The sequence below is a fragment of the Oncorhynchus tshawytscha genome, unplaced genomic scaffold (genome assembly GCF_018296145.1).
Source record: "Oncorhynchus tshawytscha isolate Ot180627B unplaced genomic scaffold, Otsh_v2.0 Un_contig_8190_pilon_pilon, whole genome shotgun sequence".
Classification (NCBI taxonomy): domain Eukaryota; kingdom Metazoa; phylum Chordata; class Actinopteri; order Salmoniformes; family Salmonidae; genus Oncorhynchus; species Oncorhynchus tshawytscha.
In genome coordinates this window covers 109891-136818 of record NW_024609433.1, presented here as the reverse complement: position 1 = coordinate 136818, position 26928 = coordinate 109891, and the positions used below count along the sequence as shown (strand labels likewise).

Genomic DNA, 26928 nt, shown 5'->3' with positions numbered 1-26928 from the left:
GTATATAGCCTCGCTACTGTTATAGCCTCGCTACTGTTATAGCCTCGCTACTGTATATAGCCTCGCTACTGTTATAGCCTCGCTACTGTTATAGCCTCGCTACTGTTATAGCCTCGCTACTGTATATAGCCTCGCTATGTATATAGCCTCGCTACTGTATATAGCCTCGCTACTGTATATAGCCTCGCTACTGTTATAGCCTCGCTACTGTTATAGCCTCGCTACTGTATATAGCCTCGTTATAGCTACTGTTATATAGCCTCGCTACTGTTATAGCCTCGCTACTGTTATAGCCTCGCTACTGTATATAGCCTCGCTACTGTATATAGCCTCGCTACTGTTATAGCCTCGCCACTGTATATAGCCTCACTACTGTATATAGCCTCGCTACTGTATATAGCCTCGCTACTATTATAGCCTCGCTACTGTTATAGCCTCGCTACTGTTATAGCCTCGCTACTGTATATAGCCTCACTACTGTATATAGCCTCACTACTGTATATAGCCTCGCTACTGTATATAGCCTCACTACTGTTATAGCCTCGCTACTGTATATAGCCTCACTACTGTATATAGCCTCACTACTGTATATAGCCTCACTACTGTTATAGCCTCGCTACTGCATATAACCTCGCTACTGTTATAGCCTCGCTACTGTTATCTTTTTTCCTGTTGTTTTTATTTCTTTACTTATCTATTGTTCACCTAATACTTTTTAAAAGTGCACTGTTGGTTAGAGCCTGTAAGTAAGCATTTCACTGTAAGGTCTACCTACACCTGTTGTATTCAGCATTTCACTGTAAGGTCTACCTACACCTGTTGTATTCGGCACACGTGACAAATAAACTTTGATTTGATTTGATTACAAGGTGTCAACTTGTTCCTTTTTTCACATCTCATAGCTTCCCTCAAAAACAGTTACAGGTAGGAGTGTCTGTAACTGTCTCAGATTATTTGATTTGCCTTATCTCGTGCCCACATGCTGCCAAGATGTTTTCCTGTGAACACAATTTATGTGAACACAATTTCTGTGAACATGAATTCTGTGAACACAGCAAAATAATAGACGGCCTCAGTTTAGAAGTCGCAGTCAAGGACAAAGAGATCCTCATAGCTGTAAAATATGTTATCTACATTTTAATGAATCATCTCATCATCATGCATCATCAAACAGATCTCTTGGAAGAACCCACACCATCTATTAAATTACATTTCTCCTGTGGCCCATTAATCAGAATCACGTGTGGGCGTTCACAACTGGTGATTGTGTAAAAGATGCGGTGCTTTGGCTCTATTATAAGCCGCATTGTCTCATCAGTTGTATAGAAAGACACTCCATAAACCATGTATAGGTAGAATGTGTAGACTAATACAGCACGTATTCTGTATCTATAGAATGTCTATGTATATATTAGTGAGCAACACTTTCATGGTCTCAGGTTGTACATCCTTTAAACAGGACCACCCATACTGACTGGGTCCCCTCTCCAAATTTAGGCCTGTTTTCACAATCCACTTCTCCCTTCACCCCCCTCTGCCCCTCTTTCTCCACTTCCCACCATAGCTCACACTCAAGGTGTTATGGGGCTTGAGTTAGCTTACCCCCAAGGCTGACAGATTTCTAACCCACGAGGGTAACATCTTTTTGGGGTTGGAACTAATCAGTAGCTCACCACTCACACACACACACACACACCTACCCCTGACAGGACTCTGCTGGAATGGCACCACAGGCCTCCTCCATGGCCTGGAGAAAGGCCATATGTTCATGGGGTTTGTGATCATACAACTTCCACCGCCATGCTGAAAACAACTGCTCAGTGGGGTTTAGAACTGGGGAATATGGTGGGAGATAGAGAACTGTAAACCTGGGATGGTCATGGAACCAGTTGCAGATCTGAGCAGCCAGATGGAAACCTTGTCCCAAATTAGGACATACATTTGCTGCTCAGGATCACCTGGCCCGCTCTGCTCTGGCTGAAAAGGTGTTCAGGAAATTAAGGAGATGGGCATTGTTGTATGGTCCAAGGGTGGCATGGCAGTGGAGAACCCCATTGAGGCTCATATGGTGACATTTCCCGAGCGCTGGCCAGGTGCAGTAACTCAATAATGGCGCGTTGACCAATGATCTTCCTTCCTCTCCTCCTCATCTTTGCTAAATTGAATCCTCATCTATGAATACGAGTTCCTGGGGGATGGGACTTCCATCCAACTCCATGATTCTCTGGAATGACAGTAAATACTGTAATTGCTGTACAGTAAAGTTCACTGGCAACATCTCTAATGTTTCAAGAGTGTAGTACTACTACATTGCTTACTTGCACACCGTTTATCCTTCACTCTGGGAATTCCTTTCAAATGGGACTCTGTAGATTTTCTTCATCCGGAGATGGTGTTTCTTAAGGATGGAGGCTGTGATTGATAAGCTCCCTCTGATGTTATGGAAGATGGCAAGGTTTTCAATAACGTAGTTGTGAAGGTTGTGCCAAAGATTGAGAATTGTGTGTTATGTTTTGCCAAATGTTTGTTATAGAATTGCAATCTGAGTGTAAAGCAAAACATGGGCCAGTAGTGATGTAGATCTGGTGTCTGGTTCTGCTAAATTAGTTAAAAGTGTGGGTCATTGTGCCTCGTTTGCCAGTTTTAGTGTGTCATTTAAAAAAAAAACTCTCCGTAAACGGTCGTGCCGTTTATATATACTCACACACGTCTGAGAGGGTGCTGAAAGGAACAGGAAGCTCTCATGTCACCTCCTCATCAAAGGGTAATGACAGACAAAACAAAGGGGGTGAGATGCACACGAGGAAACACACAAAGAACCAACACCCAGACATACACAAAGATGCACATAATGCTCTACAGCTTGGCAGAGTAATGGAGAATGTGATGTAACAGAGTTAGTATTTCCCCCTGGCTGAGGCTTCAAGGGTCGTCAGTGTGATCAGAGTGAGGGGGCGATGGTGGGCAGGCCATGGAGATGGGGAAAGGTCAGGGGAGCTTTAGGTCCAGTGGGAGAGAGGGGTGGGGGAGAGGGAATGGGGATGGGACAGAGGAGGGCAGAGATGGAAAGAGGTAGGCAGGTTGGGGACAGGAGAGAGGGAGAAAGGAATGGTTGGGGAGAGGAGAGCAGAGAGAGGAAGGGTTGTGGGGAAAACAGGGTAGAGAAGAAGAACCATAGGGTAGAACTGAGAAAAGGGTAAAGGGTGAATTGAGAAAGGTGGGAGCAAAAGGAATGAGAGATAAGTTGACAACAACTGTCCACCCCCCTCCTCTCCTCTCACCCACTGCCCAGCAGTTGGTCAGGTCTCTGAGGGACAGGTGACGTTGGGTGAGTGTTTACTGGACATGTGACGCACACCAGAGCAGAGGGAATGTGTGGTACGACAAATGAGACAAGGGGGAGAAGAAGAGAGAAAGAAACAGAGACAGACAGACAGAAGGGAAAGAGTTAAGCGAGAGAGTGAGAACAGCAGGCAGTGTGTGTTTGTCATCTGTGTAACAGTAGCCGGGGCTAAGGGGCGAAGGGGGATCTATAAAGAAGAGAAGGCGTGTTATATTACCCATGTTCTCCTGCTGCCCCCAGCTACCGTCACGCTCCACTAGGTGCTGATGTCACTCACTCACGTCCCAACACTCAGACACACACACATTAAGACACGGATGCATGCACATAGTTACGAACGCACACACACACAAGGACCCAGAATCAGACCCACATGCACGAATGTACTTACTGACATACTGTACACACACACACCCCAGCTAGCAATGAGGAATTGGCCCAGAAGTGGAGCTCTTCCGGGGGGCTGGAACTGATTGAATCGACCCGGAATGGCCTTTGATGGGGAGAACATCCACACCCTAGAGGACGTCCTCAAAATGAATGACTGCCCAGAATCGGCCCAAGTACATCAGGCCTTTTCCATCTGCCGGAATTCAGCAGACTTTTCTTTTGCATCTTACCAGAATCACCCCAGAAGCACCCCGATGCAATTTTAAATAAATGTATACAAAATTACCCAATTTAGTAATTTAAATATTACTATTATACATTATATACATACACATTATACCCATTGACAAAAAAATTGGAATACACGTACCCCCTTTTCGTCATATCCAATTGTCTTGAAGACTGAAACAGGTTTCCTTCTCATCACCCGGAGAACACATCCCCACAGTGAAGCGTGGTGGCAGCATCATGCTGTGGGGATGTTTTTCATCGGCAGGGACTGGGAAACTGGTCAGAATTGAAGGAATGATGGACGGAGCTAAATACAGGGAAATTCTTGGGGGAAACCTGTTTCAGTCATCAAGAGATTTGAGATTGGGACAGAGGTTCACCTTCCAGCAGGACAATGACCCTAAGCATGCTGCTAAAGCAACACTCGGGTGGTTTAAGGGGAAACATTTAAATGTCTTGGAATGGCCTAGTCATAGCCCAGACCTCAATCCAGTTGACAATCTGTGGAATGACTTAAAGATTTCTGTACACCAGCGGAACCCATCCAACTTGAAGGAGCTGGAGAAGTTTTGCCTTGAAGAATGGGCAAAAATACCATTGGCTAGATGTGCCAAGCTTATAGAGACATACCCCAAGAGACTTGCAGCTGTAATTGGTGCAAAGGCTGGCACTACAAATTATAGACTTTTGGGGGAAAGGGGGTGAATAGTTATGCATGCTCAAGTTTAGTTTTTTTGTCTTATTTCATGTTTATTTCACAATAAAAAAAGATGTTGAATCTTCAAAGTCATAGGCATGTTGTGTAAATCAAATGATACAAACCCCCCCAAAATATATTTTAATTCCAGTTTGTAACGCAACAAAATAGGAAAAATGCCAAGCGGGGTGAATACTTTCACAAGCCACTGTAGATAGACAGGTGCCTTTCCAAATCATGTCCAATCAATTGAATTTACCACAGGTTGACTACAATCAAGTGTAGAAACATCTTAAGGATGATCAATGGAAACAGGATGCACCTGAGCTCAATTTCAAGTCTCATAGCAAAGGTCTGAATACTTATGTAATAAGGTTGTTGTTTTTTTGCTAAAAAAATCTTAAAAACTGTTTTCACTTCATGGGTTATTGTGTTTAGATTGATGAGAAACATTTTGAATTGAATCTATTTTATAATAAGGCTGTAATTTAGGTGGTCTGAATACTTTTACGAATGCACTGTAATACTGTAGTTTTTACTGTAGTATTCTCCAGTATACTACAACATGCTATAGTAAGTATTACCCATGATTGAGGGATACTACAGTGTGTAGTATAGTATTCTATAGTATACTACAGTTTAGAATTCTGTAGTAAGTACTGTGGTATTCTATAGTAAAATGTAGTATTTTTTCATGTGGGCAACTCACTCTCACATATTCACAATCCAATGCCATCACATCCCTTTTATCCCCACACACACAGGTCTCCTACACTCTGATGCTCATCACCTATTCAATAACACTTACTCCCTCCTTCACATACTCACTAAACCACTCTCTCACTAACTCACCTATTCACTTGTTCATTCACCCACTCTCTTGTGTATAACCCCCTAGTCCTGTCTTCTGCTTCACTCACCTCCTCATACTCTCCTAGCTATCACACTCCCTAGGGCACATGAGAAACACTGCTTAGAGATAGGATAAAAAGATAGAGGGAATAGTCTGAGACAGAGAGTTGGAGAGAGAGACAGAGAGAGGGAGTAAGAGAGAGTTATAGAGAGCAACAGAGAGAGGGAAAGACGGAGAGAGAGAGCGATAGAGTGAGAGATGGAGATTGGGAGAGAGATAGAGGGCAGAGTGAGAGAGATAGAGAGGAGTGAGAGAGAAAGAGAGAGAGAGAGAGATGGCGAGAGAGACAGAAAGAGAGAGAGAGAGACGGAGAAAGAGAGAGTGAAAGAGACGGAGAGAGGAGTGAGAGAAAAAGAGAGACCGAGAGAGATGGAGAGAGAGAAAGATACAACCTATATTTATGTTGATTTATTTTCCCTTTCGCACTTGAACTATTTGCACATCATTACAACACTGTATATATACATAATATGACATTTGAAATGTCTTTATTCTTTTGTAAGTGTAATGTTTACTGTTAATGTTTTATTGTTTATTTCACTTTTATTTATTATCTATTTCACTTGGTTTGGCAATGTAAACATACGTTTCCCTTGCTAATAAAGCCTTTAAATTGAAAGGGAGAGACGAAGAGAGAGAGAGGGAAACACAGTTCCATGTTCTCTTGCTCAGAAAACATGAAAAAGTGGGCCACAGAACAACACCCCCAATGCATACACCTAGACAGATAGATAGGACTGTGCATTAAACCCGGCATAAATATAGAAGGAACCAGTCTCTCTCCACTGCACCCATATGGACATGACCTCCCTCACTCACGGAGCACATGGTGTTACGCTGAATACCATCCCCCTCTCAACCCCTCAGCGCTTCTGTCACACTCTACAAATAACTCACACAGGGTCCCCAGACACAGCCACACCCCTAGCATTGTTTATATGCTCTCACAACTTCTCATTGGTCGATACAGAGATGTCAATCATTGTTTACCTGCTCTCGTGACCTTTTATTGATCGATGTGGACTTGTCAATCATGTCCAAGCCCCGCCCAGTCCTGTGTTTTCTGTTTATTTGTGTGCGTTGTGTGTGCCTCCTGACAGTGCTGTAATGTGCTGTACTGTGCTGCGCTGGCTAGGAAAATGCTTACTGCAGCCGTGACTGTGAAATACTGCACGCTTCCACGGGCGGACAAGGGCACACACTCCTCATTCAGGGGCTTTAAATCACACAGCACTGGAGGAGGTACACACACACAACATAAACACGTGAGTGCACACACGAGCACGTACACATGCACACATCCCCACTGCAGAATAGGTGAGAGGGTGATTTTTATGGTCCTGTTGTCCTCCTGTCCCCGTTAATGGTCAGCCCCTCCCTGCACCTGAACATCCTGTACACAGAAACACAGAGAGTGAGGGTCAGTAATTGAAGAGAGGGAATCAGTCACTGCTGGACTGAACTGGACATGGGTGTCCATGAATTCCTCTATGGGGCCAGAGTTCAATACATGGTTGTATGTGTGTGTTTTGTGTCTGGTCAGACTCTGTGGAGTAGACACAGTGTTAGATGTCTGGCGGGACACGTGAGCATCTTTACACACATTAACAACAATAGCTGTGGCAGAACAGTTTGTGGGGAGACAGAGGTGGGAGACATTTTGTGCATGTGCTCTCACAGAATTACGTAGGCATGCTTGCACACACAGGCTGCTGTACATACACAGGAAGTTCTCTCTCTCTCTCCTCTTCTCCTTCCTGTCATCTGCCCAGCCTCTCCCCTTTCCTATCTCCTTTAAAATCTTCCCCTCACCCAATCTATTCTCCTATTCCATCTCCCCCTCTCATTTTCTCATCTACCCTCTCTCCTCCCTCTCCCACCATCTCTCTCTCTCTCTGACTTGGCTATTTGCCCTGTGACACTCCCCTCTCTGGCAGCAGGGCCAAGTCCCTCTTCTGTCACTACATATCATCACCCTCTCTCTTCTCCCTTGTCTCTCACTTTTCACCCCTCCCACCCTCATCTGACTCCCTCATCCTTAGGGCTCAGTGAGAGATAGAGTTATGCTGGTTTCGAGGCAGGGTTAGACAGACAGATGGGATGGATGGTTGGACTAGAGAAAGGCACAGGCACCAGAGCCTCATCCCACCCTCTGTTTGAGACCACTAGACAGACAGGAAGAGAGAGACAGAGATAAATGGAAAACACAGAGAGAACAGCTGGTCTGGTAATGTAATACTGTAGCAGAGTCTAACTCCATGTACTGGGAGATAGGGTAGGATAGACTGGGCTAGTCTGGGAGATAGGGGAGGATAGACTGGGCTAGTCTGGGAGATAGGGGAGGATAGACTGGGCTAGTCTGGGAGAGGGGAGGATAGACTGGGCTAGTCTGGGAGATAGGGGAGGATAGACTGGGCTAGTCTGGGAGATAGGGGAGGATAGACTGGGCTAGTCTGGGAGATAGGGGAGGATAGACTGGGCTAGTCTGGGAGATATGGTAGGATAGACTGGGCTAGTCTACCCCTTGAGTGCTGTAACGACAGCCTACCACAGAGCACCATATTACCTAGTACACAGGATATCTTTCTCTATCTCTGTATCTCTGCATGTCCCACCGGAACAGTCTCTTTTTCTCTCTCGCCTCCCCCCATCTCCCTCTGTGTAACGTGTGTGGGAGACGATCCGTGAGATCCACCTGATAACCAAGTATACCATTACCCTGCTGCTGCTGTGGAGTCATCACCTGGAGAGCAGTTGGACCTACAGGCAGGAGAAGAAGGAGAGGAAGGAGAGGGAGGGAAAGAGGTGAGGGGGGAAACACAAAAACACAGATGTATCTTCATAAACACTAGCTATACCTGGCATGCCAGAGGTGTTCTGACTGTGTACTATAACTGTCTCTCTCTTCATAAACAGCATTAAAACGATGCAGACCAGGCTATTGAACGTCATAGGTGTTTTTCTAACAGAGTACCATCATCCCTCTGAGGCTGAACGAATGGCAACAATAGCAGTAGCTCGCTTGGCTACATAACAGACTCAGAATCCCCTCTCTGGTTATGCTTGACATCAGACACCCAAGCACGTCAGCATGCGTGTACATATGTTCGTAGGATAGACTGGGCACAGCCCCTGCATGGCTTATGAGAGGAGTTGGGTGGAGCAGGAGGTGGGGTAAAATTACATCACAATACAATTTCATGGAAGTCGTTTAAGGTGCTGTAGCCCTTGACTGTGTGCAGAATAATGTTGCCCCCTACTGGCAGAGAATGGGACATGCATGGCTCTAAGCTCTAAAAATGTTAATGCTACATTGAATGCCGCTAATGGATTTGTGCCACTCATCTATCCATTTTTACTCCACTTTTTACAACACATTTGTCTCATTGAGATAAAAGTGAGAATGTATTGTTTTTACATGTAACTCCTGTATCTGAAATAGGTTATCACTAGGTTTAAGGTCACATTATAATTCAGAATATATTAAGGGAACAACTGTACAACTGAATGTCTTGAACTGAAATGTGTCTTCTGCATTTAACCCCTCTGAATCAGATATGTAGTATTTCTGTGTGATGTTATGCTTCCTGGCTGTCACCTGTGGAAGGCATTGACGCACAACTGCTATGTTAACTTGACTTATAAATGTCAATCAAACAATCAATCAATGAATCAATCAGCTGAATCAATAAATCAACCGTCATGAATTCCCCATGAAATTGAGTTTAATAGATTGTTAAAAATAAGGCTATGATGCTGTTTTAGCAAACATTTACCAGGAGAAACCACAGTTATGACCATACGGCTTTAGGGGCCCAGAGAAAGGCTTGGTACATACTACAGACCATCCTCTGGAGATACACATATGCGCACACACAGGCACGCACGCACGCACACACACACACACACTCAAATGCAAGCCACACACACATGCAGACATCTACCCACCCAAAACGGTGGCAGTTAACAAGGATTTGAACCAAACAATACATAGCAGTGTTCTTTAAAAAAAACATGCATAGCTTGGTACCATGAATGTGTAGCTGTCCTGATCAGTCCACAGACGTTACAGGACTGTTTAGCGTTGATCCTTGTGTATTTTCCATTTTCTATTGACCATGGTTTCATTTTATGGCACCATTATTACTGATCACTTTGAATATTCTCCTATTATGTTTATTCATGTAGAAAGTTACATTCTGAACCGCCGAGGCTCAATAAGAAAAATAAATACTGGAATGGCTACAACACATTGTGAACGTTATTTCTTCTGAATTGGAAAATAAATAGGCCGAGGCCTAACCAATCCCAACCCAGTTTTTTTCCCTTCAAATATATAAAAATGAAACACTTGTCTATTGGTTTTTCTGCTTTCGGGTAACAGACACCATCAAAATACAGATTCATTTATAGAAGTGTCTCACAGACAACAAGTACAAAGAGCACAAAATCAAAAGTAAAAAAAGTTATTTGAATGCATTTGTAAAAACACAAAAACAAATGAAACACAAAGCAAACTTAGTTCTGTGTGGACAATGCTTTTTAAGGTGCAACGTAAACACTTACGTTCATTCATAAATTCCCTGTGAAATATACCATTTTTCAGAGATGAAACCTTAAAAAATATATATTCATCATCAAATCATTGCTATTATGACTTTACTTAAAACCCCCAGAGAAGATGCAAATGGATGTTAGATACGAATGACATTTAATATTCTTTTCATACTTCATTTTTTTGTCCTTTGGTAACTGGTTACACCTTGACAGAAATAAATCCGTCACACCCTTTTCCCCTAAAATAGTTAGCACATTTTTAGTATAAGTGAACATTACCACGGACGGGTGTTCTACTTCAAGCGGCCTACATTATGTTTAAAAGTGCCAGGGAGATCTAGCATGAGGGAAGACCCTAAATTGCAGCAGGAGCACATTTCCCCAAAATGGCGGAACAGAGAGTTTGGCCCAAAATGGCAGAGCAAGCAGACCTTTGGACGGAGATACAGTACAAGACTTCCCCATGCAGGCTGATACTAACTTCGACACCGTTACAATACTTCAAAATAGATCTTTTCTCCCCGATTACTTCAAGAAAGTGAGGAAATAAGAAAGGCTTTTTAAAGTATTGGAACAGGGCCCTACATTACATCTCACAGTCCGTTCTACACACAGAGGTGCCCAAACATTGCTCACATTACCAACACCACAAAGGTAGCAAAAATAAATCTGTTTTGTTCAAAGGTTACGATCTAAAATGCTCGACACGGTAAAGGCGACAGTGAACCCACACACATACAGTCCCATATCATAACTTTACAACATCAGATATCAATTCAGTGCAAAACCCCTTAACCATTCCCTTTTGTCTTCTGTTTCTAAACATCCAATACTGATGTTCCCTTATTCAATGTCATCTTAAATCAATATAATGCAGTTCCTCATCTTTGTTGACTGTACTGTTATTTTAATGATTTGTTCATCCTGTGCCATTGTTGTATGTGCAGTAAATATTATATAAGAAGTTTGCCTCACAGGAAAATGACGTTATTTGATTCTTATTGAACTATAGGAAGTACGTAGCACCGACACATGATGGTACAGTACATATGTAATAACCTGGCATAATAAGTCTGTCCCTTTAGAGTAACTGTCCAGTGTTTCCACATTTCAATGAAATATGACCTATAATTAATGACAATATGAGTGAAATAGTTTTCCTAGTTTTAAAAATTAAAGTATGTAAAAAAAACAGAATGGTGTGGACTTACCCCAACAACAGAATGGTGTGGACTTACCCCAACAACAGAATGGTGTGGACTTACCCCAACAACAGAATGGTGTGGACTTACCCCAACAACAGAATGGTGTGGACTTACCCCAACAACAGAATGGTGTGGACTTACCCCAACAACAGAATGGTGTGAATGGTGTGGACTTACCCCAACAACAGAATGGTGTGGACTTACCCCAACAACAGAATGGTGTGGACTTAAACAACAGAATGGTGTGGACTTACCCCAACAACAGAATGGTGTGGACAGAATGGTGTGGACTTACCCCAACAACAGAATGGTGTGGACTTACCCCAACAACAGAATGGTGTGGACTTACCCCAACAACAGAATGGTGTGGACTTACCAACAGAATGGTGTGGACAAACAACAGAATGGTGGGACTTACCCCAACAACAGAATGGTGTGGACTTACCCCAACAACAGAATGGTGTGGACTTACCCCAACAACAGAATGGTGTGGACTTACCCCAACAACAGAATGGTGTGGACTTACCCCAACAACAGAATGGTGTGGACTTACCCCAACAACAGAATGGTGTGGACTTACCCCAACAACAGAATGGTGTGGACTTACCCCAACAACAGAATGGTGTGGGCATATACCGGTCATTAAAAATATTTATGTGAGTAGACCGCTGATTGGCCAGCTCATCCTCCTCAGGAGGATGACATCATCCTCAATGAGGAAATAGCAAGCATTTTTGAAACAGTCTGTTTGATATACAAGTTTGAGGTGGGGGATTTGAAGTGTCAACAATATTATTTGAGTATGAGTTAATTAACAGAATACAAACTTCTAACAGTCAGATTTTCACTGGACAGTTACTTTAAAACACTGAGCTGCCTTTATACCGCAGTCGACTTCTAGAATGTGCTGCAGATATCTGGAGCAAGTGAAAACAACGGTTTGAAAAGGGCCCGGTGAAGTGCACTGCACTTAAAATGAGTGCACTTATCTATCCCATGTGCACTTATCAGGAGTTGACTTCACTGCTTCACTTTAACCTTGCCTGGCAAACATTAGGCTCCAAATTCATGGATACATTTAAAACAGACACTAAAAGAATCCTTAGCAACAATGTAGTCATCCACAGTAGTAATAATAATATCAATAATAACAACTTAAAACCTAAGGGAGGGGCATGCGGGGAGTTGGGCGACCAAGTAGTGATGTGGCAGTCTGTGATTGGCTCACTCCTGGCAGGAAGTGACTTGCCAGACGATGATGTGGCTGCGTTCTGGTTTGGCGGGGGTGGCCTGCTTCATGGTGGGTTCCGATAGGCTGCCATCCACCTCTCCTACATCATCACCTGTTGAGGAGAGATACGTCATATAATGTCATACACACACACACACACACACACACACACACACACACACACACACACACACACACACACACACTCACCCATTCTGAAGTCGATGTAGCCTTCTCCTCCACTCATGACCAGGAAGGTTTTGGCAGGTTCAGAGGTCGCCATGTCAGACGACTCAGAGGCGGGGTCATCCGACCCAGAATCCCCTCCGGGTCCGGGGACGGGATCACCTGACCTGGAACAGGAAGTTAAGTATTGAGTACTTCCTCGGTCAAGTTCAGGAAGAAAACTGAATGAAACAGGTAGGAAGGGACTGCCTGCGCAGAATAATTGTAATTTTCTGTTGCAAAATGTTTCTCGTTGCACACCCTAATGATCACTACCCCTTGCTGCTTACCTGGGACGGCTGCAAAGAACTTGACTGCATCTCTGTGTCCATGGAAACACAGCTGTGCCTGTGCCATGGAACAGTAGGGCACGTAGCTGCCTGGCAAGGTGCTCTCTGTGCCCTCCTCACTGAACACCCGCACGGCACCGCCAGGGCGATTTGGCACTGCACCCGCTGTCTTGTTGGCTACAACGTCACAACAACAACAAGACAACTAAGGAGTTAAAAACAAAACCTATAGAGTAATGATGTCAGGAAAAACTCCTGGCCTTAAATTAGGAATGTCTTAACTGTAATGTTTTGCGAAGTGAATCCATTTAGCTTGTTATCCATCCATAGCAAGCGGCACACTGCAAAGCCTCCATTATAAACTGGATGTTCGATCCCTGAATGCTGATTGACTGACAGCCATGGTATATCAGATCGTATACCACGAGTATGACATTTTTTTTGTTTTTGTACTGCTCGAATTACGTTGGTAACCAGTTTATAATAGCAAAAAGGCACCTTGGGTGTTTGTGGTATAAGTCCAATATACCACGGCTAAGGGCTGTGCCTAAGAACAGCAAGGCCATCCTGAAAACACATACAGTAGACCCAAAGCCAAGGTCACGCTGTAAACATGCTACACATGGAAAGGAAGGAGTCATTATGAAATGAATGAATGGAGTGAAACATTTAGAAACAATACAGACAAGTTCAAACTAAAAGACATGTTATGGGTCGTCAACAGAGCGACAATGACTGTGACTGCCCTGCACAGACAATGAAGCAGTCAGTTGGGTCTGTTTGTTTGTCTAGCCAGAAAACTAACTAGAGAGAAGCAGAAAAACTAGGCACCAGAGACCCACTTAAGGGGAGAGACCAGAGACCCACTACTAGGATCAGAAACAACAGGCAGGGAGAGACCAGAGACCCACTTCTAGGATCAGAAACAACAGGCAGGGAGAGACCAGAGACCCACTACTAGGATCAGAAACAACAGGCAGGGAGAGACCAGAGACCCACTACTAGGATCAGAAACAACAAGCAGGGAGAGACCAGAGACCCACTACTAGGATCAGAAACAACAAGCAGGGAGAGACCAGAGACCCACTTCTAGGATCAGAAACAACAGGCAGGGAGAGACCAGAGACCCACTACTAAACAACAGGCAGGGAGAGACCAGAGACCCACTCTAGGATCAGAAACAACAGGGGAGGACCAGAGACCCACTACTAGGATCCAACAGGCAGGGAGAGACCAGAGACCCACTGACCAAAGGCAGCAGAGACAAACCAGGACTAGGACTAGGAATAGAAATAGAAGCACTAGAGATAGAAAGGATAGAAAGCAAGACAGCAGGAAAGAGGGATGAGGGAGAGAAACAGAGTAGTAAAGAAAGTCTGGTTAAGCTTGCTGTGTGATGGAGACTCACCCCTGAGGCCCTCAGTAAGACTCCATGCTGAGGAGGACCTATAGCTTCAGTGAAAGAGGGAGGAGAGGAGGAGGGATATATGGAGCAGCGGAGGAGTAGAGAGTCTATGAATACCCACTCTCTCCTTTACAGACAGCTAATTGGAGCTGTTTCATTCACTGTATGAGTGTTAATTAAGCAGGTTGGTATTTATTGGGATGACTCATGTCCTGAGGCAGCTCAGCAGGATAGCCACTAGCTGGCACAGCCACAGACATTAAACCTTAACTGTAACCACACTGCTAACCTTATGCCTAACCTTAAATTAAGACCAAAAAGCTCATTTCTGATAATGACTTTGTATAATATAGCCAATTTTGACTTTGCAGCTGGCCCATCAAGTGGAAATCGCTCAATAAACGTCAACCTGCGTGAATGAATGGGCCAAGTTAAAGTAGATAAACCTTTTCACCATCCAACAACTTTATACAGTGGCTTGAAAAATATTTGTTGATAGTTACGTTGTTATAAAACATGGTCTTATGAGGGACGTGAACATTTTCAAGGGGCAATGAACAATGATTGAGGGAAGGTGAGGAGAGGAGGCCATCTTAGATGACTGAGATGTAGCTAGTATGGACTTACCTTCTGACAGCGGGATGGAGATGATGACACCATTTCCCGTTCCGACCCACAGACGGCTACAGGATATCATGAGGGCTGTGATCCTGACGAAGGAGAAGCCCAGTTTACCCGTACCTAGAGAAGGGGAGAGAAGAGAGGACAGGGTCATAACACTGCTTAAACTCATGCTAAATTGGCAGTGTTACAGGGTAACAATGTACACTGAGTGTACAAAACACTTCCCATGACAGACTGACCAGGTGAATCCAGGTGAAATCTAGGATCCATTATTCATGTTAAATCCACTTCAATCAGCGTAGACGAAGTGGAAGAGACAGTTTAAGGAAGGATTTTTAAGCCTTGAGACAATTGAGACATGGATTGTGTTTGTGTGCCATTCAGAGGGTGAATGGGCAAGACAATATATATAAGCATGGTACTGTTTTGATGATGTGTTTGATGTGTTTTTTGATTTCATTTGCATTGATGTCAGAGTGGTTAGAGGGACAATAGAGACCTGAGTACCAGACCATTAGTGACCTGACGGTCGTTAGCGAGTTGGGTGCTACTGTACCAACGCATGTCCAGAGTGCATGAGAGTAGATTACTGTGAATCAACGGTCATGTGGAATTTGACTGAGGTCATGACTCATGATGCCGGTGTGGTGGTAATACTGTAACCGCAACAGTCCTAAGCACAATTATTCACGTATTCCCCATGCATTCTATTGAAACAAAGTTATTTTTCATCTATCATCCTAAAACACCTCTGCTTTGTCAATGTCAATACTTCATGCCAATAAAGTTGTATTGATTTAAACAGTGAGTCAATGTACAGTACCAAGCATCTTGGAGACGTAGGGCTCTATGTCGACGTCCTGGAGGTGCTGGTAGGTGTGGGCGTGGAACAGTCTGAGGGTGGAGTCCAGGCGGATGGATACCCAGATCCCATCTCCCACCCAGGCCAGCTGACGCACCTGACTCTCCTTCCGGGGGTGGGCGTCAAACAACTTCTACACAGGAGGAAATAGAGAAGGTAGCATTATAACCATGTTAAACCACACTATATCACTATCAGATATTGCACAGACATCATGGGCCGATATACAGTGTATATTCTATTTGATTGTGGTTGTACTGTTGAGAGAATACACAAGTGTTAGATCACAAGAAACATAAGACAAAGAGATCTAAAAGGACAAAGTGGGCTGGAGTTATTCTAACCTATGTGGAATAAGTCACCAAAGGGCCTTTATCAATTTCATGGATGAAAGTCTTAAAAGTAGAACTACGACAATTAGAACAACAAGACATCTTCAAACCAAAAGGGAGATTATATAATAACTTTAGTGTCATTTTGTGAAACTTCCTTTTGGGTGTTTTGGAAAAGACTTCTAACAGCTGTGGGGAAAGTCATAAGGATTCCCATTTATCTCGCACTTTTCTGAAACACAAATCGCTTTACACTGTCCCCCCTTCTACCATCAGAAGGTTTCCAGTATTAACCACGTCAGATGATGTACCTCTATCCTCATGGCCTTGGGTTGGATGACGTAGATCTTGTTCCTGTAGCCACACCACACCTTGTCATGCACCACTGTCATACAGCGGATGGAGTGGTGCGGCCGGCCCAGGTCTAGTAGGTGGTAGTTAGTCAGATCCCACTGTCCCTCTGCATAGGGAGAAACACACACAAGTGATATGCTTGTGACACAAAATGGCTGCCAAGCAGTTTTACTCCAGGGAGCATCACAATACAGGTTAACGTTTATTAGAGTCTGGTCCTGGAGGCAGAACTGTGTGATTTATGCTAGATAGGCCAGCTGTAAAGTCGCAATTGTCTATATTGTAAAAATTCATATAAACACACATTTGCTTTTGGGTCTTAATTTAAGGTTAGGGTTAGGCATTAGGGTTAGCAGTGTGGTTACGGTTATGGTTAGGTTTAAATTCATTTTGTATTACTTTGTGGCTGGGCCAGCTAGAAGATTCATTAAAACGCTAACCTGCATCACAATATGGCTTGAATCAATGCATCCTTACCCAGGCCTCTGTGGAATATAGCCAATGTGCCGTCAGCCAAGGCAACCAGGACTCTTCCTCTCACATGCCTGCAGACAGAGAGCACACATAGACATGTCTGGTGAGATATACATGGCCTGAATACTCACTACAAGACATGTCTGGTGAGATATACATGGCCTGAATACTCACTACAAGACATGTCTGGTGAGATATACATGGCCTGAATACTCACTACAAGACATGTCTGGTGAGATATACATGGCCTGAATACTCACTACAAGACATGTCTGGTGAGATATACATGGCCTGAATACTCAGTACAAGACATGTCTGGTGAGATATACATGGCCTGAATACTCAGTACAAGACATGTCTGGTGAGATATACATGGCCTGAATACTCAGTACAAGTACTGTCTGTCTCTCTTTGGGAAACTTTGTGTGTGAAATAATCAATAAATCATATCAATCATGTACATTATCAGTCAAAAGTTTGGACACACCTACTCATTCTTTAATTTTACTATTTTCTACGTAGAATAATAGTTAAGACATCAAAACTACAAAATAACAAGTGGAATCATGTAGTAACCAAAAAAAGTGTTAAACAAATCAAAATAGATTTAATATTTGAAATTCTTCAAAATAACCACTCTTTGCCTTTTTTTTTAACCTTTATTTTACTAGGCAAGTCAGTTAAGAACAAATTCTTATTTTCAATGACGGCCTAGGAACAGTGGGTTAACTGCCTGTTCAGGGGCAGAACGACAGATTTGTACCTTGTCAGCTCGGGGATTCAAACTTACAACCTTTCGGTTACTAGTCCAACGCTCTAAACACTAGGCTACCCTGCCGCGCTTTGCACGCTCTTGGCATTCTCTCAACCAGCTTCATGTGGTAGTAACCTGGAATACATTTCAATCAACAGGCGTGCCTTGTTAAAAGTTAATTTGCGGAATTTCTTTCCTTAATGCATTTGAGCCAATCAGTTGTGTTGTGACAAGGCAGGGGTGGCATACAGAAGATAGCGCTATTTCATATTATGGCAAGAACAGCTCAAATAAGCAAAGAGAAATGACAGTCCATCATTACTTTAAGACATGAAGGTCGGTCAATCCGCAAAATTTCAAGAACTTTCAAAGTTTCTTCAAGCGCAGTCTCAACAAACACCAAGCACTATGATGAAATGGCTCTCATGAGGACCACCACACGAAAGGAAGACCCAGAGTTACCTCTGCTGCAGAGGATAAGTTCATTATAGTAAAATGACTATGTGAATTGGCCGAATTGCTGCAAAGAAACCACTACTCAAAGACACCAATAAGAAGAAGAGACTTGTTTGAGCCAAGAAACAAGCGCCAAGGACATTAGACCGGTGAAAATCTGTCCTTTGGTCTGATGAGTCCAAATTTCTGATTTTTGGTTCCAACCGCTGTGTTTTTGTGAGACGCAGAATAGGTGAACGGATGATCACCGCATGTATAGTTCTCACCGTGAAGCATGGAGGAGGAGGTGTGATGGTGCTTTGCTGGTGACAATGTCAGTGATTTTTTTTAGAATTCAAGCCACACTTAACCAGCATGGCTACCACAGCATTCTGCAGCGATACACCATCCCATCTGGTTTGCTCTTAGTGGGACTATCATTTGTTTTTCAGCAGGACAATGACCCTAAACACACCTCCAGACTGTGTAAGGGCTACTTGACCAAGAAGGAGAGTGATGGAGTGCTGCATCAGATGACCTGGCCTCCACAATCACCTGACCTCAACCCAATTGAGATGGTTTGGGATGAGTTGGACTGCAGAGTGAAGGAAAAGCAGCCAACAAGTGCTCAGCATTTGTGGGAACTCCTTCAAGACTGTTGGAAAAGAGTCCTCAGAGTACTCACACTATGTTGAGGATGGAGTCCTTTAGCTTGATGGCGTGGAGACACTTCCTCCACCGAGCCACAGACGAGTGCACATACAAACTAGAGAGGGAGGAGACAAGAGAGGAGACAAAGATTAAAAAACACAATCCCCAAATAAATGGTGATGATTTTCTAAAGATTATTATATGGATCAGGGTGCATAAACAAAAATTAACAGAGAAATTACAAAAAAAAATCTGCTGTATATTCCATACTCATTTATTTCTGTGTGGCCCTAGTGGCCCCTGGTGACCACTCCCTTGTCCTCACCATCCGTTCTGGGCCCCCAGCCACATGGTGGGCAGGGCGCTGCTCATCCTCTGGACGTCTTCCCCAGTAGGGAGCATGTCGTCGGGAAGAGACGCCTCACCCACCCCCTCCTGGTCCCTGGGAGACAGAGAGAAAGAACAGGGCTGGTGAGCTTTAGTGTATCAAACACACATTAATCACTCATGTATAAAACCCAGTGCCTTAAACAAGGGATCAGAGTTCTCCCTGGTCAGGTCACTCCTAACTCGTACTAGGTCAGACAGTCTCACCTCTGTGTGTCTGCAGTGGAGGACTCATGGTGGCCGGCTCCCAGAGGGTCTGTGAACACATGTTCTGTGTAGATGCCTGGCTGACTGACGACCAGCCCCTGGCTCTCCTCCCCCTCCTCTGTAGCCTCTGTGGCCTCTTCCGCCGTGGGGACCCCATCCTCTGCAGGACTGGGCTCTCTGGACAGATCCACTGTTGGGTGGAGGTAGGGGGAATATGTAGAGAGAAAATATTACAGTAAGTATGCATTAGAAACAAAATGATCATTCAGGGTGGAACCCAGGGCATACCCCAGTTTTAATGTGTGTGAAAGTGTGAAAATGCCAACACTAAAACCCCTCATTCAACTACTCCTGGTTGAATGAAATGGTATAGTTCTGGGCAGGAACAAATGCCTTCAAACCCTGTATCTCTCCAGGACTAGTGATGGAGGTGACCACTGCTATAATGTCCTGAACCGCGGCCAGTTCCTGTGTCTGTGTTACCTGAGCTGTGCTGGGCCGGGAGGTCATTGAGCCCTGCCCCAGCCATCTGGAGGACGGCGGTGGTCCCTTCCGTTGCCAAGGCGCCGTCGCTGCCCGCGGAGCCCAGACTGGCCACGCTGCCTGTCAATGACACGCCATCAACTGGCCCGGACTCCAGGTCCTGGGGTACAGGTAGCTCCTCCCCTGCAGGGTAGTCTGTCTCCAACACACCTGAGAAACAGACATGTGAAAACACACAGAAGTGAGCACACACACACAGTACCGTTTTATTCATTCCATTCAGACATTACAATGACCCCTTCATCTGATTGAACGTAACACCAGCCAACACTGACATATACAGACCCATCTTGAGACATTATGAGGAATTTTAATACTATAAATTCCTCATAAACTGTACACAAACATACACACACAAACTACACACAAACATCACACACACACCTGGTATGCTGGCGATGCAGAGGACGTGTGAGTTGCAGGCGTAGAAGCTGTCCAACAGGTCAGAGGGCTGGTTGGCCTCCAGCACCATGACTTTAGTAGAGGAGTGGGTACTGGTACAGATCCACACCCTGCAGGACATCTCATCCTGCAGGCGCAGCTCCTTCTCCTTCTCCTGGTCACCTTTCTCCTGCTCCTGAAGCAAGGACAGGACAGGCTAATCATGAGCAAGGACAGGACAGACTGATCATGAGTAAGGACAGGACAGACTGATCATGAGCAAGGACAGGACAGACTGATCATGAGCAAGGACAGGACAGACTGATCATGAGCAAGGACAGGACAGGCTGGTCATGAGCAAGGACAGGACAGACTGATCATGAGCAAGGACAGGACAGACTGATCATGAGCTCCATTATACCAGGACTAGTATGTATAAGGGCTAACAATGTTGACTTGACTGAGCCCTGTCATGATGGCTTGAGGCCAGTACTCGTAAATATGAGAGCTTTAACTTGTGTCTGTATGTATTACCATCCAGTCTTCTTTCTCCAGTCATTTACAGTACAAGCTCTCATAACCAGTATTAAACTGTTTTAAACACACTTATATTGTATAAAGTTCCAGCATATAGTACTTTTGTTGACTGATATACAAGCTCTCTAAAACAGTCAGAAGTTTCCATATACTGTCCTGTGATCCTGATGAGACACCCTCCTTATGTCAAGGTGCTTAAGGTACGGGTACACCCCCCTTGGCCAACATGCTCAAAACACCTCCCCCTTACCTTGTTCTCTGTCTCTAAATGGTCCAGGCTGCTCACAGAGCCCTTCCTGCTCTGTCCTTCCAACATGGACCCTCCCTCTCTGATCTTCCCTCCTGACATGTTCACACCCGCAGCACACCACAGCTGCAGACATATCAATCAATCAAACAACGTCAAATTTATAGAAATTACATTTAAAAAAGCTCAATACACCACAGGAGGTTAGTGGCACCTTAATTAGGGAGGACGGGTACGTGGTACTGGCTGGAGCAGAATGAGTGGAAAGGTATCAACAACATCAAACACAAAGTTTCCATGTGTTTGATGCCATTCCATTTGCTCCATTCCAGCCATTATTATGAGCTGTCCTCCCCTCAGCAGCCTCCATTGCAAAACATGTATTATACTTGTGTATCACAACTTGGTATTCAAATGTTGCATTGTGCACAATAGTAATGTATGTTTTCACAGATCAAAATGAAGTTAACTTAATCACAGTGTGTGCTGTGCTCACCTTCATAGAAGCATCTTTCTGGTCCAGGGGCCTCAGATAGACTGGCACAGGTAGATTCTTCTCTTTGTTCTCTGTTGGGCCCCCGTTCACTACCTGAAAGGACACACAAGATGTCATATAAAAAATTAAGACTTGGATATGGTTATTATTGCGAACTCTCTCCCTCTCTCTCTCCCTCCCATCCCCTCCTCTCCTACCTTAGATTTGCTGGGTAGACTCCATCCGTGGGCCTGTACCTGTCCATCCTCCTTCTGCATGTGGGCTTTGACCTGTCTGTACTGGGCCCTCTTTTGCTCCCTACGGGACGGAGAGGCGCACGGGTCCATTCTGACAGGGAGACAGGACAAAAAGGGAATTTCATTACAAAAAATTACATTATGGGCCGGTTTGCTGAATCCTGGACTAGAAAGCACTGTCAAATGAGATTCTCCAATGAAAAAGCTTTGAGGTCCAGAAATATGCCCAATATGGGTCATGAGAAACAAGCCCTAGGGGTATATGAATGTTTGTGTAGGTTATGAAGAGTTCTAAAATAGAACAGGTTATGAAGAGTTCTAAAATAGAACAGGTTATGAAGAGTTCTAAAATAGAACAGGTTATGAAGAGTTCTAAAATAGAACAGGTTATGAAGAGTTCTAAAATAGAACAGGTTATGAAGAGTTCTAAAATAGAACAGGTTATGAAGAGTTCTAAAATAGAACAGGTTATGAAGAGTTCTAAAATAGAACAGGTTATGAACAGTTCTAACCATCATAAGTAGTTGACCCACATATCCATGATTCTATTATAAGTGCTGTGTAATACATGGAGTGAATGACCATAGCTCATCATGGCAGAGGTCAAGAGAGGAATAAGGAGAGCTACAACAGTACTAACACATGACAGAATGAGTGCTGTGTCACTACTCACTCCTCGTTGAGGAAGTCGAAGGCCTTGGACTTCTCGGTGGGGAACTGGGAGAAGGTGCTGCTCCTCTTCTTCATTCCCCCTCCTGCAGGGGGCGTGTACCTCACCTCCCTCCCCTGGGACTCCGCCTTCTTCATCACTGCCGTGCTGGAGGAGGAGGGGCTAAATAGGCGGCTGAAACTGCGGGGGGGAGAGAGAAACCATAGGGATGCGAAGGGGGAGGGGGGGTTGGTATAGGGAGGAGCAAGGCCGGGGGTCAACCACCAACCAACAGTAAACAGTCACCCACCACCACCACCATCGCCTCAAGTATAGTGAAGTGAAGCATGCTGGGGATTTGGGAACGTTGATTAACAAAGCCAAGGCCCACCCATCACAATACCACTCGTGGCCCCTTAACTGAACAGGAGTCATACATATTAATATATAGTATTATAAGCCTACATACAGTACTGTATATTAGGACACCTACACCTGTGTATTTCTGTGTTTGTATATACGTTTTGGCATATGTTATCTGAATGTCGATAACAGATAGTAATCTGATAGTGTGGGACAGATGGCAATCAAGCAGATAGATTTCAATAGACGGCATAACATGTGATTACAATGAGCTCACAGCACAGTAAGAGGAAAGAGCCCCATGTTAAGACAGTTAATCACAGTAAAACTCACAGGGATGAAGGAGGACACCTCTGTCAGTTGATCAAAAGAAGCATGCAATTATATTGTTCATTATTTTCTTCATATGTCTACACATCATACTGTAATGGACAGTAGATCTCACAAGAATGCGCATTAATAAAGAGTTGGACATATTTAAATCTCCGCACTACAACAGGTTATAGGCCTATTGCAGAACGAAGCACTTGTCCATACATTTTCCTGTAAACAAATACAACTTCTGAGAGGACATGAAGGAGGTACAATCAGCTGACATAGACCTCTCCCTCTCAGCAGTCTTTAAGCAGACTAGCAGGACAACATAAGGCAACAGGGGCAGGCGGGGGGGAGGGCAAGAGAATCACATTGGACTGATTTGTTTGTGGATTGGATGGAAAACATAAAGAGTAGTACACATCCAGGATATGTCTATTGTTCAGGGGACTGTAGCAGACCTGGGTTCAAATACTATTTAAAATCCTTCAAATACTTTGAACGTTTGCTTTAGCCTGCATGGACTGCCAGGTGGGTGAGATATACGCAGTTGGGAATTTTCTATTGGTTCCGTTGCAATAGGCAAGCTCAATCAAGCAAAGCTAAAGTATTTGAAAGGATTTGAAATAGTATTTAAACCCATGGCTAGACTGTAGTTACTGTACCAAGGGACAAGAGAGGGATGGCTATGATGTTTAAAACATTTACCCAAGACTGAACATTTAATAGCACATCCAAAAAGAAAGAAAACAGGGATGGAATTTCCAGAATGTTAGCATATGATATCATGTTGATAGTGTTGAATACATCATATCAGAAATGTATATAATTCCTATGAGTTATTTTGTACAGGTAGTCATTGAAGGAGAACTGCTTACAATTGCCAGATGCTGGATTTCTTCTTCTCAGTAAGGGAAGGGTTTTCTCTGGAGGCTCTGGTAAGACAACACAACATCATGTTAAAGGGACTGTTCAGCACAATTACTTACGACATTGGTTAGTTTAACCAAACCAAAGTGTTGATTGCAGTCACTCCTGGTCCATAAAATGCCTTCTAAGTATAGAGATATTTAGATAAATATGTCATTTCTCTGAACTATCCCTTCAACTCATTCATTTAAATTGGTAGAGCAAGGATAGAGCAGACGGATGATTTCAGAGTGGAGTCTCAGAGTGGAGCTTAAAGAGTGTATATGAAAGGGGTTGTGGAGAAGGAAACCCTTCACTAGGCAACAGAGTATTATGTTTCATTCTATTTATTAACATTTGATCTCCAAAAATGTTTATTTACTTTTGAACATTCTGGAAGTTTGGTGTTCTGAAACAATGAACTTTGACGTCACTCTGGGAACCAGTTATAAAGCAACTGCAGCATATTACTATAGCAGAGGCCATGGAAACAACTGCAGCATATTACTATAGCAGAGGCCATGGAAACAACTGCTGCATATTACTATAGCAGAGGCCATGGAAACAACTGCAGCATATTACTATAGCAGAGGCCATAGAAACAACTGGGGAAAGGATTCATATGTTGTGTCCATAGTCCTTTGCCTATTCCTTCATGTAGGTATCTGATTCTAGAAAAAGAAATATATATATATATTGGGCCTCACTCTCTCGTTAGCTAGCTGGCTATGGCTATCCAACATTGGAACTCTTCCATGTCAAGGTAAGCTTTTGGTTTAATAAATGTATCGCCACGGGGCTCATCAGTATAACTGCTAAACTACTTACTGACTGTACACCGTAATGCATGATTGTAGCACATTAGTTCTGGTAGATATGTTGACTATGACATTAGCTAACATGGTGACAACAATGTAGGCTTGGTGTAGGCTTGGTGTAGAGGTTAGCGATCATTTGCGCCTAGGCACAGACAGCTGTTGTGTTGTGCAATGAAGTCCACAAGCGAAGGGAAAAGGTGAGACGAGGAGAGAACGTGGATGTGAGAAGGAATCATACAAGCAAAGTGATTATGCTGTTTGGATGTGGCTTCTATGAAAGCGAACTGTGTTTGCAGGTGATCAGGGGTGTATTCATTCTGCCGATTCTGTTGAAAAACAAATCTTAAACGGAAGCAAGCGGGAAAAAATGGGGAATGTGAATGACATTTATCCAATATGCTGTAATAGAAATAAGGCCATGCTCATTAAAAATTGTCCTCCCTGATCTTAAATGGCACCGACCGCCACTGACTCAAGTGTATGGCAGTGGCCTAGTTTCAAGTCTAGCATTCAGATTAAGAGGAAAGTCCTCTTAAAATGTGGAGATATAATTTCCCAAATTGTTTAATTGGCCATATTGTTTAAAAATACATGGTTAGCTGAGGGATTGCATTGTATACTGGCTCTATTCGATTCCCTTCAATCCTACTCTCTCCTCTCTTCCTCCTCACCTGATCATCTCTGTCCACCTAACAGCCTCCTGTAATTCCATCAGTCTCTCCTTGTACTGGTTCCTCTCCATGAGGACTCTAGCCATCTCTACCCTGGTGAACCTCTTCCTCTGGGCTGTAGGAACGTCACTCTGGAACACCAGAGAGAGAGGGTGTTTTTAATTGGTCGGACATACAACGCACCAATCATAGTAACAAGCCGAATTTTAAGGAAGGTACATTTTGCAGCAATATCATAAAAATATACATTTAACAGTGATTACAATTGTCACGCCCTGGTCTTAGTATTTTGTGTTTTCTTTCTTTATTTGGTCAGGCCAGGGTGTGACATGGGTTTATTTTGTGTTGTGTTTATGTATTGGGGTTTTAGTAGGTATCGGGATTGTGGCTTAGTAGGGTTGTCTAGTAAAGTCTATGGTTGCCTGAGGCGGTTCTCAATCAGAGGCAGGTGATTCTCGTTGTCTCTGATTGGGAACCATATTTAGGCAGCCATATTCTTTGAGTGTGTCGTGGGTGATTGTTCCTGTCTAAGTGTTTTGTATTTCACCAGATAGGCTGTATAGGTTTTCACGTTCCGTTTGTTGTTTTGTATTATTGTGTGTCATCTTCATTAAAGATGTATCGTATTAACCACGCTGCATTTTGGTCCGACTCTCCTTCGACGGAAGAAAACCGTAACAGAATCACCCACCACAAGAGAACCAAGCGGTGTGGTGACAGGCAGCGACAGCAACAGCAGCGAGAAGAGGAATGGACATGGGAGGACGTTATGGACAGCAAGAGTATGGACTATACTACTTGGGAGGAAATAGACAGGTGGGCGGTCGACCCAGAGAGAGTGCCGGAGCCCGCCTGGGATTCGCTGGAGCAGTGCGAGGAGGGCTATAGGAGAATGGAGTTGTAGAGAAAAGCACGGCGGCGCAGAAGGAAGCCCGAGAGTCAGCCCCAAAAATGTATTGGGTGGGGGGGGGCTCAGGGAGAGTGTGGCAGAGTCAGGGTTCAAACCTGAGCCAACTCCCCTGTTTATCGTGAGAAGCAGCGATCACAGGACTTCTGGACGTGGGAGAAGATATTGGACGGAAAAGGACCCTGGACACAGCCTGGAGAATATCGCCGCCCCAAAGAAGAACTGGAGGCGGCGAAAGCGGAAAGGCGCTGGTATGAAGAGGCAGCACGGCGACGCGGATGGAAGCCCG

At 44.0% G+C, this 26928-nt stretch overlaps 1 protein-coding gene across 8 annotated transcripts in view; it reads right to left on the bottom strand.

The window, feature by feature from the left end:
- Window positions 1–12520: 12520 nt before the first annotated feature.
- Window positions 12521–26928, bottom strand: part of LOC112237714 (C-Jun-amino-terminal kinase-interacting protein 4-like) — a 49435-nt gene continuing 35027 nt past the window's right edge. For 7 of the 8 annotated variants that reach the window (XM_042315283.1, XM_042315284.1, XM_042315286.1 and 4 more), the window contains 18 exons: window positions 25733–25863; window positions 24213–24269; window positions 22681–22857; window positions 21969–22098; window positions 21772–21864; window positions 21279–21401; window positions 20495–20687; window positions 20051–20260; window positions 19568–19757; window positions 19299–19415; window positions 19008–19088; window positions 17137–17204; window positions 16617–16765; window positions 15935–16106; window positions 15115–15228; window positions 13083–13259; window positions 12778–12920; window positions 12521–12679 (listed from right to left, as the gene is read on the bottom strand). In XM_042315283.1, the coding sequence (XP_042171217.1) occupies window positions 12811–12920; window positions 13083–13259; window positions 15115–15228; window positions 15935–16106; window positions 16617–16765; window positions 17137–17204; window positions 19008–19088; window positions 19299–19415; window positions 19568–19757; window positions 20051–20260; window positions 20495–20687; window positions 21279–21401; window positions 21772–21864; window positions 21969–22098; window positions 22681–22857; window positions 24213–24269; window positions 25733–25863 (2292 nt within the window). In that variant the 3' untranslated portion in view covers window positions 12521–12679; window positions 12778–12810. Of the gene's footprint in view, window positions 12680–12777; window positions 12921–13082; window positions 13260–14490; window positions 14535–15114; window positions 15229–15934; window positions 16107–16616; window positions 16766–17136; window positions 17205–19007; window positions 19089–19298; window positions 19416–19567; window positions 19758–20050; window positions 20261–20494; window positions 20688–21278; window positions 21402–21771; window positions 21865–21968; window positions 22099–22680; window positions 22858–24212; window positions 24270–25732; window positions 25864–26928 lie in introns of those variants that run through there. The other variant, XM_042315285.1, reaches the window with a different exon arrangement.